The sequence below is a fragment of the Oncorhynchus kisutch genome, linkage group LG21, assembly GCF_002021735.2.
Source record: "Oncorhynchus kisutch isolate 150728-3 linkage group LG21, Okis_V2, whole genome shotgun sequence".
NCBI classification, from domain to species: Eukaryota; Metazoa; Chordata; class Actinopteri; order Salmoniformes; family Salmonidae; genus Oncorhynchus; species Oncorhynchus kisutch.
The window spans coordinates 21,310,414-21,323,764 of NC_034194.2; the positions used below are offsets into that span (position 1 = coordinate 21,310,414).

At 42.5% G+C, this 13,351-nt stretch overlaps 1 protein-coding gene across 1 annotated transcript in view; it reads left to right on the top strand.

Moving 5' to 3' along the window:
* Positions 1-12,800, top strand: part of LOC109866290 (patched domain-containing protein 1) — a 38,732-nt gene extending 25,932 nt beyond the window's left edge. The window contains exon 3 of the mRNA XM_031800997.1: positions 2,280-12,800. Coding sequence (XP_031656857.1) covers positions 2,280-3,961 — 1,682 coding nt within the window. The 3' untranslated portion in view covers positions 3,962-12,800. The remainder of the gene's footprint in view (positions 1-2,279) is intronic.
* The last annotated feature ends 551 nt before the right edge of the window (positions 12,801-13,351 follow it).

Genomic DNA, 13,351 nt, shown 5'->3' on the forward strand with positions numbered 1-13,351 from the left:
ATGTGTTGCTGCATCACAGGCATCCACAGCGTATTCCCGCTAGCTCCCTTCACACACAGCAGCCACAGTGTATTCCCGTTAGCTCCCTTCACACACAGCAGCCACAGTGTATTCCCGTTAGCTCCCTTCACACACAGCAGCCACAGCGTATTCCCGCTAGCTCCCTTCACACACAGCAGCCACAGCGTATTCCCGCTAGCTCCCTTCGCACACAGCAGCCACAGAGTATTCCCGTTAGCTCCCTTCACACACAGCAGCCACAGTGTATTCCCGCTAGCTCCCTTCACACACAGCAGCCACAGCATATTCCCGCTAGCTCCCTTCACACACAGCAGCCACAGTGTATTCCCGCTAGCTCCCTTCACACACAGCAGCCACAGTGTATTCCCGCTAGCTCCCTTCATACACAGCAGCCACAGTGTATTCCCGCTAGCTCCCTTCACACACAGCAGCCACAGCGTATTCCCGCTAGCTCCCTTCACACACAGCAGCCACAGTGTATTCCCGCTAGCTCCCTTCACACACAGCAGCCACAGCGTATTCCCGCTAGCTCCCTTCACACACAGCAGCCACAGTGTATTCCCGCTAGCTCCCTTCACACACAGCAGCCACAGTGTATTCCCGCTAGCTCCCTTCACACACAGCAGCCACAGTGTATTCCCGCTAGCTCCCTTCACACACAGCAGCCACAGTGTATTCCCGCTAGCTCCCTTCACACACAGCAGCCACTGTGTATTCCACAGCGAGCAGGCAGGCGGAGTGTCAGAGGGAGGCAGAGCAGCAGACTTGTATGAATCAAGCAGCCAGCAGTGCTGCTGACCTTGGCCAGCCCAGCACTCAGCCATGATTAGAATATGCAACAGGGATTCATAAAGCCACGTGGGACACATCTGTATCATGCCGAGAGTGCCTCGTTGCGTCGCATGGCGTCTAGTCCTCTTTATCCAGATCCTCTCCCTGCTTATGGCCAGCTTCACATCTTACTTTAGCTAACAAATGCAGCATTATAGCAGCATCTGAAGGGAGTGATAACATACTGTATTTATCTCTGTGGAAAGGGTCCTACATGGAACCCAAAAGGGTTCTACCTGGAACCAAAAGGGTTCTACCTGGAACCAAAAAGGGTTCTACCTGGAACCAAAAAAGGTTCTTCAAAGGGTTGTCTTATGGGGACAGCCAAATAACCTTTTTAGGTTCTAGATAGCACCTTTTTTTCTACGAGTGTGGAGTTTCATGATAATGGCCCTGTCAGGGGTTCGGTGGCGTGGAATGACAGGAGCTTTGTTATTGGCTGTGTGTGGAGGCTAATTCATTCCCCTTTTTCTTACATACATCTTAGTCTGCACAAAGTGAGTGGAAACCCTGTCCCAGTCTGCCTTAATAAGTTTTTATGTTTTACATCAAGATGGTGACATCAGACCAAGGCTTTGGTAATGGAGTGGAGATATTATCTGGGGATATTTTACCAGATGGGCCCAACGTTATTATCCATTCCCCACCTGTGACTCATAAATCACATTAATGTAACCCAGGGCTTTTCCAATCATACACAGAAATGCCAGATATGTAGAAAATGGAAATCATGGGTACCATCCTTACTGAATAATGTTAGTAAACTGCTGCATATACTGTAGTGCGAAATTCCCACACACCATCTAAATGAACTGAACTAACTAATTGACTTGTACCGCAGCTTAATAAAACTAAAAGCAAGCCAAGTAAATCCACCTGACTCATTATATTGGCCTAATCCTTTATAGTTAATTAACTTTTTTTCATTGTGTCAAATGAGTCTAAATTTATGATGCCGTCGAGAGCAAGGAACCAACCAGGCAGATTTTTCAGGAAATCTTTAAAACAGTGTGGACACAGCATGCAGACGAGCCAAATCCACAACTCCCACTGAAATATTTAGATGGAGGAGCGTTAAATTTATTCAAATGTTTCAAAGCCAACACATTCATGGCAGGCAACTCCCAGCCAGAAATATGTCAAAATATGTGTGTGTGTGTGTGTGTGTGTAATTTGGGTGTGTTTGTAATGTGTGTGTAATATGGGTGTGGGTGAATATGGAGAATATGCCCCTGAGTGTGTCTATTCAAGTCTATTTTTATAGCTCACAATCCCACAGATATTAATTCATTTTGACAATGCATTTACAATTTTTACAATGCATGTGTTGTGTTAAATTAATAAAAAAATGTTACCATACTTATACACAGATCATGAATACTGTGTATTCACTGGCATTAACAAAGTATGTGTTCCTGTCATTTCAGGTCATGGAACCAAAGGAGTGTTTGAGCTCCTGGCGGGCTGGAGAAGAACTCGAGAGAGCCTTCCCTTCAAGGAGCGTGTGGCAGACGCCTTCGCCGACGTGATGGTGTGCTATACCATGACCAGTTCCCTCTACATCATCACCTTTGGCATGGGTGCCAGCCCCTTCACCAACATTGAGTCGGTGAAGATCTTCTGCCAGAGCATGTGCGTAGCCGTCCTGGTCAACTACTTCTACGTGTTCTCCTTCTATGGTTCCTGCTTGGTGTTCGCTGGTCAGCTGGAGCAGAACCGCTACCACAGTGTGTTCTGCTGTAAGATCCCCTCAGTGGAGTACCTGGACCGCCAGCCCACCTGGTTCAAGACCATGATGAGCGACGGCCATGACCACGTCACTCACCACGAGGTCTTGCCCTACCACAACCACTTCATCCAGCACTTCCTGAGGGAGCACTACACGGAGTGGATCACCAACACCTACGTCAAGCCCTTCGTGGTCATCCTCTACCTGATCTACGCCTCCTTCTCCTTCATGGGATGTTTACAAATCAGTGATGGATCCAACATCGTCAACCTCCTAGCCAGCAACACGCCCAGTGTGTCCTACGCCACGACCCAGCAGAAGTACTTCAGTAACTACAGCCCTGTGATCGGCTTCTACATCTATGAGCCCATCGAGTACTGGAACTCCACGGTGCAGGAGCACCTCACAACGCTGAGCCACGGCTTCAACAAGATCTCCTGGATGGATAACTACTTTCAGTATCTGAAGGTGGTGAATGTGAGCGCCTCGACCAAAAGTGATTTCATCACCATCCTGCAGGGCTCCTTCCTGCGCAGCCCGGAGTATCAGCACTTCATGGAGGACATCATTCTGTCCAAGACAGATGGAGATGAAATGGAGATCATCGCGTCCAGGATGTACCTGGTGGCACGGACCACGGAGAAGACACGGGAGGAGGTGGTGGAACTGCTGGAGAGGCTCCGCCCACTATCGCTCATCAACAACATCAAGTTCATTGTCTTCAACCCCACCTTCGTCTTCATGGACCGTTACAGCTCCTCCGTAGTGTCGCCCATCCTCACCTCGGCTTTCAGTGTGCTCACCATCCTCATCCTCACCTTCTTCCTGGTCATCAACCCTCTGGGGAACTTCTGGTTGATCCTGACCGTTACCTCCGTAGAGCTGGGGGTCCTGGGCCTCATGACCCTCTGGAATGTACACATGGACAGCATCTCTATACTGTGCCTTATTTATACTCTCAACTTTGCCATGGATCACTGTGCACCCCACCTGTATACCTTCGTACTGGCCACGGAGCACACCAGGACCCAGTGCATTAAGATCTCGCTGGAGGAGCACGGGGCGGCCATTTTGCAAAATGCCTGCTGTTTCATCATTGGGATGTTGCCGTTGGTGTTTGTGCCTTCCAACCTGACCTACACACTGTTCAAGTGCTCCCTCCTCACCGCAGGCTGCACAGTGCTGCACTGTTTTGTTATCCTGCCTGTGTTTCTAACGTTTTTCCCCCCGTCCAAAAAAAGGCACAAGAAGAAGAAACGGGCCAAACGGAAAGAGAGAGAGAGGGAGCGGGAGATGATGGAGAGGGAGAGAGTGAGGGAGAGGGAGGAGATAGAGTGCATTGAAGTCAGGGAGAACCCTGATCATGTGACTAACGTCTGAGAGGCCGTGTGTCTGTGAGCGGTGAGCGGCGAACGTTGAGCGTCAGCGGGACGGTCTTCAGTGATTGGTGGATGAGGTGTTGGAAGCCTTTCCTAAACTGAAGGTGGCCATGCGGTGTAGCACCTCACAGGGCCCAAGAGGTTAAAGCTGACTGGTCCTCAGAGGGAGGAGGGAGAGATAGGCTAGCAGCCATGACCCAGCCAGACAGCCAGCAGCCATGCTGTCCAGAGTAGAGACCAGACCAGATCAGACCTATAGATCAGCTACGCCTTCAAACTGGATGGGACAGTGTATATTATCTGCACAGTCTGCTCATGGTTCCCTCTGCTGTTCATGCAGACACATGCACACAGCCAGGACGCAACTACAAACGCCTACATTCACTTACAGTGTTATGTGTATGTGAATAATACATCTTATTTTAGCAATTGTAAATCTACAGTACCTTGAGCAAAGCATGCTAGCATGACAATGAGAGACATGTCTACCTCCAGGATGGTTGTCAAAGTTATCTAAATTGTTTTCTACCATTTGTCATAGTAAATCTGGCCATTCACTGACATATATGACCACCCTTATAGTATGATTAGTTTGATGAATGACAGGCAGAAGGATCTATACATTAGAATTGGTTTGAGAGTACACAGAGATAATGAATACCAACAGTACATTCCATTCTGTCTTTTCGGTGAACACCCAAGCGAACAGCTGATCTGGGCAGATGGCATACACTGTGTCCATTATGAAAAATGATCTTGCACAGTACAATTGTCAAGGTACATTTTACAGGAAGACAAGTATATCTGCTTTATTTCTGTTTTCACATCTGTTCTTAGCCAACAATTACAGTGGAACTGCAGCAAGGTACGTCATTTAATAGAGTCATGCATGTTCTAGAAATCCTAGCAGAATGAACTAGGTGTGAAAGGGCCTCTTTTAAAGCAGTAAAACCCAAAGGATGGAGTACTGCAGAGGTTGAAGGTTGTGTTTCCACACTAACTGGGCTCGGATATGGGGTCATCTGAACATCATGGTTGACGAGGCATGGTTAGTGTTTAACACATTTCAGTGTCACATGTTCTATTGGCCCATGATTATGGGTCATGAACAAAATAAATGATTGGGTGGGTTAGACACGACAGGCTACATGTTAGGTCATCATTTAATCAGAGATGCTGTATATTAGCTCTTTTTGCTTGAAATTCTATGGTGCCACATAATTAGAGAGAAAAACTACTTTTGGGTTGCAGATAAAACACTTCTTGATTTGTTTTGTAAATGTGGACATTCTGTCAAATTAAATCATGATGTAAAAGACGTCTTATTGGATCTAACCTCACAAGCAATGTCATACATCACAATTATTCTAGTTTAAGCAACCATTGGTATTCATATTCCAATGGCTTTTATTGTCCCATGCTTGATGTACTTTAGAACTTTCCAGAGAATATCAACGTTCTCCTCCAGTAGCCTCTCTACGATCCAGAGTGGTCAAAATGTAGTCCCTCTCCCCCTGGGGAAAACAAGCGCATTAACTAGCAACGTCTGGATAAGATCTCTATAAGGGCTGAGAAGCACACTCTCAAGGTCAGATTGCAGGAGATAGTCATCACTGACCTCTGGCACATTATCTTAGAGTGGCTTGTGGCATGTGACAGAGTGCCTCTCATGTAAAAGGATGTGGCTGTCCTTAGGTTATTCTTATTTGAAAGTCATGTTGCTTGAAAGGGTTGAGGTACTCCTCAGAAAGGACAGATAAAGCTAGCAGGGCAGCTGAAGCAGATTTGTGTGTGTTTGGACCAAAAGTTAGAGAAGCTTCCATGAGAAAAATGGTTAGTAGAATTAACCATCATGAAAGCATCATGTTGTAGGCGTACATATTAATGTAAAGAAAAGAAGAGTGGTTTATACTTCAGTATGATAGTTCGCTAGTTATCAAGATAAAGCCTTTAAGTGCACATGGGCTTTCCCATTCCTGCGTTAGTGAAATAAATGCAATTAAAGGGGTCCTCCATCATGAAATAAGCATCCTCCTTACAAAATTCTTTGTCTCAGAGTTAGCAAAGAATGAATCTCTCATGTTAAAAATGTTGACAAGGTAAATCCCTAATTTCATTTTCAAATCTCTTGTCTGTGGTGATGATTAATCATAAGCATTTAAACCTAAATAGCCAGAGAGAATCTGGTCCCTTTGAACCAGGCATAGTTTAGTGAGTGGTATAGGCTAGCTACAACACCTGCAGCTGTTGGTATCTCTGCATTTTGTAAAAGCCATGTCATGAATGTATAGCAAGAAAGCATGAACATGTAATATAATGGGAACAAAATGCCAATTGAAATCATTGACTTCCCAAAATGACTGTACGCATGGCACTGTAATGTAGGTATGCATGTATTTCATTTTTGTACATTTAGTCTGTGTATCCTCATTTTGCTACTCTGTAGTAACCTATTTCAATGCATATTCTATAACATCTTGTGCAAAAAAAAAAGAACTACATGTCCTCTATGTTCAACAAGACAAAAGCCAGAGAATCATACTATGACATGTAATATAATTGTATGTGATTTTTTTTTTGTAAGATTTTATAAGAAAAATAGGAAAAAAACTCTACAATATAAGATTTTTTTTAAGCTGAAGTTTTATTATAAAAAAGCAATAAAGGAAAAAATGTTTGAACACAGTAGGCCAGTAATAAACTGTGGGATGCCAACAGTATACAGAATGGGTCGACCCATCGCACACTGCAGTGGACCTACATGTTTTCTATGGGGAGACTTCTTTGTCTGTTTGTTTGTTTGTCTATTCCTCACTACTTGGCCATTATATTACAGGGAAATATTACAGCCTCTTTTTACTACACCACAATTTTATCTGGCTTGGTTAGTCTACCAGAATCATTTGCAAAATAACAAACATTAACGACAAAGTATTTACATTTTATACGCTGAACATGTCTAAGACTGAGCTTAAAGGCTTGCCGTGCTGTTATGACCCATATGTACATAACTTCTAATGAATATTCAGATTACAATATGATTATACATGATCCATGAACATGCTTAACCCTCCAAAAACTTTCGTTGCTTTTTTTGCAAGTCTCTCATGATACAGGATAGTCGATTCATATTTTCAAATACTCTGCTTGCTGTGGTTACTGTGTACAAGTCATCTCTGATGAAGCTATGTTTAATGCTGTCTTTCTGAGTCTACTGTGTGTTCAAACGTGCGACCAATCATCACTTGTCTAACAATTTCATTGTCTGCTCAGCTGAGAAAGTCAGTACCTCCACCAATGTTTAATTTGTCATCATTAAGTATTCAATATCCAAAATACAGTACGTGGCTGTCCAGTGTCCAAATCCTCTCGATTTTCAAACTCCCTTGCTTATGGTTCTGATTGTGTGGTAGGGTGTAATTTAGAGTTTTGTATTTGGACAGAACGTGGTCATTGATTGAGGACATCCGTGAAGACGTCATTATCTGAGGTTTGGTATTGATCACTGTGGTGTCTGATGCTCCATGTGTGAATATAAAAACCCAAACACTGTTCTTGAGTAGCAGGTGATCGCAGGCTACTTTAAAATTTCACCACACTTTGTTATACTAAGGATAGGCATCAAGCCTGCTGCAGTTGGGCTCATGATTCTAGCTTATACTACTTGCCAGGAAAACACTGCAATAAGATGTGTGAAACAACCATTGATGACTGAATTAGAATATTGAAAGATGCATAGGAAAGTCAGAATAACCCAAGCAGCAGGTGAACTAATGTCTGCCCCTCGATCATACACAAGAATAGTTAAGTTTGCATGTTCAGGTATACAACAACCCAGTGCAATAAGATTATGCAATTATAAACTGTAGTTGACTACGCTGCATTACTGTTATAACAGCAAGAACACATTTATTCTGTATTGTTAGGTTGGTTGTAACCCTGACAGTGGAGGCTGCTGAGGGGAGGACTGTTAATAATACTGGCTGGAATGGAGCAAATGGAATGGCAACAAACTATGTGTTTGATGTATTTGATACCATTCCACTGATTCCGCTCTAGCCATTACCGCAAGCTCGTCCTCCCCAATTAAGGTGCCACCAACCTCCTGTGAACCCAGCCAATGTATTTTCTGCTCATTCATCAATACGGTAGTCATCCCCTTTTTTACATTTGCAATTTCATACAGCATTTCTACACCACATGTCAATGTCAACAATTGAGTACTGCAGTAGGATTTCTCCCCTTAGAATAAGCAACAGACTGAAAGGGGAACTGTCTCATAACGACTTGTGTGTGCTTGGCCAGTTTAAATACAATGCTACTAACATAGTGAACATTTATGTCAGCCATCTTTTAGACAGTACAAAGTGCTCAGTGTTAAAGACAGACAGTCTTGGGTGAATGACTTGATGATTTATTTGGAGTCTGGATTAGGTTTGAAAATGCTAATGTCTGAGGCTATGTACGTGTCATCATAAGCTTGAAATAACATGTCTTTGTGCACATCATAAGCTCTACATAAGGCTGTGGGGTCCAGGAGAGATGCACACCATTCATCTACAATGGAATTACTTTTGATTTGTCAGAATGGTTTGGTTGCATTGCTTTACTTTTCAATGCTTTATGTGTCTTTTATGCAAAATAACTGATTGGATTCTGGTGAATGGTTTGTGGGTGCTGTTGTGATCCTGTCAGACAGAGTTGAAAACTGGTGGTGGGTTGAGCTGACTGTATATCAATCAATACATGGTATTTGGAGTTTGATTGTGACCCAGGTTGAATGTTATGTTAGATATGCTGATAGGATACATAGAATGTAGGCCCTGAATCAAGCAGCTAGTGTAAGGATGTGGTTATGACAACAATGTGTGTTTGTGTACTATAGTTAACACAGCCCCTCATCCCTAAAATTACACTTTATTTGCTTTGCATACACCAACTGTAACCCCTGTGCTGCTATGAGGCTTATGGTGAAAACAGATGACACTGCATGAGGAGTAATCACAGTGTTGTTTAAGTGCACATCAGTGTAGGCTCCTGAGAGGAGGAAGGGGAGGACCATCCTCCTCAGTGAATTTCATGAAAATATAAATTGTGAAACATTAAAAAAGTTATACCTTTTAGATAAAACTATACTAAATAATATCACGTCACCAAATAATTGATTAAAATAAACTGTTTTGCAGTGGAGGTCTACAGTAGCCTCAACAGCACACTAATTAACTTCCAGAGGATGTCCTCCAACCCATCAGAGCTCTTGCAGTAATAACTGACATGTTGTCGACCCAATCAGAGGATCGGATAATTAATCTCGTTGTGAAAGCATAATCCACAGCTAGCTAGCACTGCAGTACATACAATGTAGTGAGTGTTTGGCTCAAAGAGAGAGAAAGATAATAGTTGAACAGTTTTGAACAAATTAATTTCTTAAAAAATAAAGAAGAAGCGAGAGAGAGAGAGGGAGAGATGTCTAGCTAGCTACATTTCATAGTATTTTTCTTTCACTTTGAATTACCTAGCTAGCGAATGCAGCTAGCTAGTTTAGCCTACTCGAACAGAGCTGGCTATGGCTATCCAACACTGGAACTCTTCCAAGTCAAGAGTAATGGAAGGTAGATCAGATTTAATATTTCAGATAAATTGTAGCTTACATCAATGTAACACATATGTAATCATGTAGTAACCAAACAAGGTTTTAAACAAGTCTAATTATATTTTATAAGTAGCCACCGTTTGCCTTGATGACAGCTTCTTGGCATTCCTTCAACCAGCTTCATGAGGTAGTCACCTGGAATGCATTTAATTTGGTAAAAGACCAAGTCCATATTATGGCAAGAACAGCTCAAATAAGCAATGAGAGATGACAGTCCATCATTACAGTCCATCATTGACTGACATGAAGGTCAGTCAATACGGAAAATCTCAAGAAATTTGAAAGTTTCTTCAAGTGCAGTCGCAAAAACCATCAAGCGTCATGGGGACTGCCACAGGAAATGAAGACCCAAAGTTACCTCTGCTGTAGAGGATAAGTTAACTAGAGTTTACCAGCCTCAGAAATTGCAGCCCAAATAAAAGCTTCACAGAGTTCAAGTAACAGACACATCTCAACATCAACTGTTTAGAGGAGTGTGTGAATCAGGCCTTCATGGTCGAATTGCTGCAAAGAAACCTCTACTAAAGGACACCAATAATAAGAAGAGACTTGCTTGGGCTAAGAAACTCGAGCAATGGACATTAGACCAGTGGAAATCTGTCCTTTGGTCTGAAGAGTACTAGTTAGAGATTTTTTGTTCCAACCACCATGTCTTTGTGAGACGCAGAGTAGGTGAACTGATGATCTCCACGTGTGGTTCCCACCATGAAGCATGGAGGAGAAGGTGTGATGTTTTGTGTGGCTTGCTGTTCCAAATAAAATTGAATATATTATCAAGGTAAGATTTAGGTTTTAAACATTTATTGCCACTGGGGCCTGCCGGTGTAACTGCTAAACTGCTTGCTGTACATTGTATTGCATTATTGTAGTGGGTTTATTAACGCGTTAGTTATAGTAGCTAGCTATGTTGACTATGACGTTAGCTAAAATGGCGGCAACAATGTATGCTGTGTGTAGCTGCTAGCATTCCACAAGCCATGGGAAAAAGTGAGATGAGGAGAGCCCGTAGATACGAGAAGGAATTGTACAAAGAGCAAATTATCATGGTGTTTGTATGTGGCTGCTGTGAAAGTGAACTGTTTGAGGTTATCAGGAGTGTATTCATTCCACCGATTCTGTTGAAAACATTTCTTAATTGGAAGCACATGGAAGGGAACGGGGATAAACATAACTGAATTTGTCTAATAGAAACTCTCGTTTGCAACTGTTGGACTAATGATTACACACTAGATCAGCTAGATGCAGGCAAGAGTGTGCAAGGCAGCATTGAATGTGTCACTGTCTGTCACCTTGAATACTCAAATATTTATCTCAACCTGTGCACCTACGTTGTAAACTTTAATTCATAGGCTAGGTTGTACAGTATCAACCTCATGATGGGTATATGGAAAATTTGAGTATCATTTAGTAGCCTAAACCTATTGATGTTACGATGAGCTGGATGAATGGAATTTGAATGGCAGTCATCTAATATGCTGTAATAGAAATAAGGCCGTGCTCATTAAAAAAGATTGTCCTCCCTCATTTTAAACGGCACTGACCGCCACTGGTGCACATGTTTAAGCTAAATCACTTAGCATATTTTGTCTAAACCATTGTTTATAGGGACAACGTTTCTCCATGTGTAATCACCCCAAATGTAATCCATGTACTGTAATGTAAATGCAAATGTGGTCATTCACCCATTAGGTCTTCCCATGGCTCAGAGACACTCGGCCCGGCGTAGAGAGAATGATGGAGGGAGAAGGGATGCACAGGGGTGTGAAGTGAACAATACCACAGGAATACTGGCTAGTGACCCTGTGACTACCACAATGTTCTTTCGCACTCAGTAGCATAGACAAGGGAGCCCTCAGACCAGGCCATTAGTGTTGAAATGTAGAACTATCATTTCTGATGCTCTACCCAGCTCCTCAGTGGCTGACTGAATAGGCTTTTCTAGGCTCCAGTGCTGTGGTAGCAAGCTGGCAGGGCTGACAGCAATCCTCTCGCTCTCTTCTTCTTCCTTATCTTGTGGCAGCAGGAGAATATTTAAAAGATTCAGAGAACTGGAGAGGTAAGCCCTCATTTTAATCTCAAACGATTTTAGCAGCTAGCGCAGGAAGGAAACTGTGATAGTCATTACAGAAGATGACTGCAAGCTGTCTGATTGCTGCAACAGCAGAAGGACTCTCAACCCACAACGTTTACTCCTCATGTTGGAGAGTTCCACAATACTTTTTTTAGACTACTTGAGAGGAAAAGTTGGTAAAATGAAGGGTGTTTTGTGTCATGTATTTGGTTTGTGTCTTTACTGTTCTGTATGCTGAGAGGGATATTCTTGGCTGCTGTTTTTGATTCTGCTGACGCTTATGTGTGCTGCATTTCTGGCTCTCCTTCCCTCGACACCGGCCTGTCTTTTGGGCTGCTTTGGGCCCGGTGTGGCTACTGCTGCCCGCAAGTGGCTAATTCAATTAACTGTTCCCATCACATGCTAGTGGTGGTAAAATTCTTCAACCAAGTTACAGTGATTTCTTCCCCCTCACTTCTGCCACTTTCTTTACTCGGGGGATGTCAACCCAGCTGAACACTGTGTTTTTGGGCAGAGAACTGACTGTTTAGTATGAGTGAGCCTTGTTGTGGTCAGACAATGTTCTGATTTATGTTTCACTGTGGTTGGTACTATGGCTGGATGATGACAGTGTTTAGAGTGAGTTGATTTTGAACCTTTGTTGCAAGCGTGCTCATTCACCTGCTCTCGAAGACCACATTCGGTACGGTTGTATCTTCAATGATATATCTACTTAAACAAAATACTACAAATGGTCATAGCACCAAATGAACTACAGTCTTCCATAAATGCAGAATTCGCCATAATAAATGTTCTCTAGGACAGTATGGTACATCTCAGCTGACGTTCTCGAGACTAAAGTTTAGCTATGCAGGTGTCTGGCTGATGTTAGTAATCCAACTCCAGGAACATCTTTACATTTCAATTGTATTGAATTGACCAGACAAAAATGAAACCATAGTGAATTGATTATGTAAAGGAATGTTTCAGTGTGAATTTATTAGAAGTATGCTTTTGAATGCTATTCATATTTTCATTGTAAACTATTTTCTACTGCCTGCTATGTTGAAGCTATAAATAGTAATGCATATGTGAAATTTTTATATGACCAAAACATTTTAATTAAAACCTTTGTCTATTTAACTGACTGTGATTCTTGACTCTCAACCTAACTAAAGTTAAAATGTTTCATCTTCATTTATTATTTGATGAATCTTCATTTAGTATTAGCCGACTATGTTTTCATATATTATACAGCAGGCAACAAGGTCCCGCTTGCTCACATTAAGCCCTATTTATACCTGGTTCTAACTTGCGTCCTTTGTCCTGATCTTGTCCACATTCTGATTGTGCCCACATTTTTAGTCAGGTGTAGACAATCAAAAGACACTTTGTGGTCTGATTGTGATCAGATCAACCTGCCCACCTCCGGAGGTAGTCAGACATGCATTGTGTCTCTATATCTTACAGGTGTAGACAGATCTGGACAGAGAAACAATTTAAATCATAATTTTCTGCACTCTAAAATCAGCGACAGGTGGCACTGCTGACTAATTACATCCATATGTGTCTTACATTAAATAAATAAATAATATTTTGAATGAATATCTATGAAATAATTTGCATAAAGGAAGGGACCAGGAAATCTGGTCACAATGCAGACACAGTAGATGGATAACAGACACATT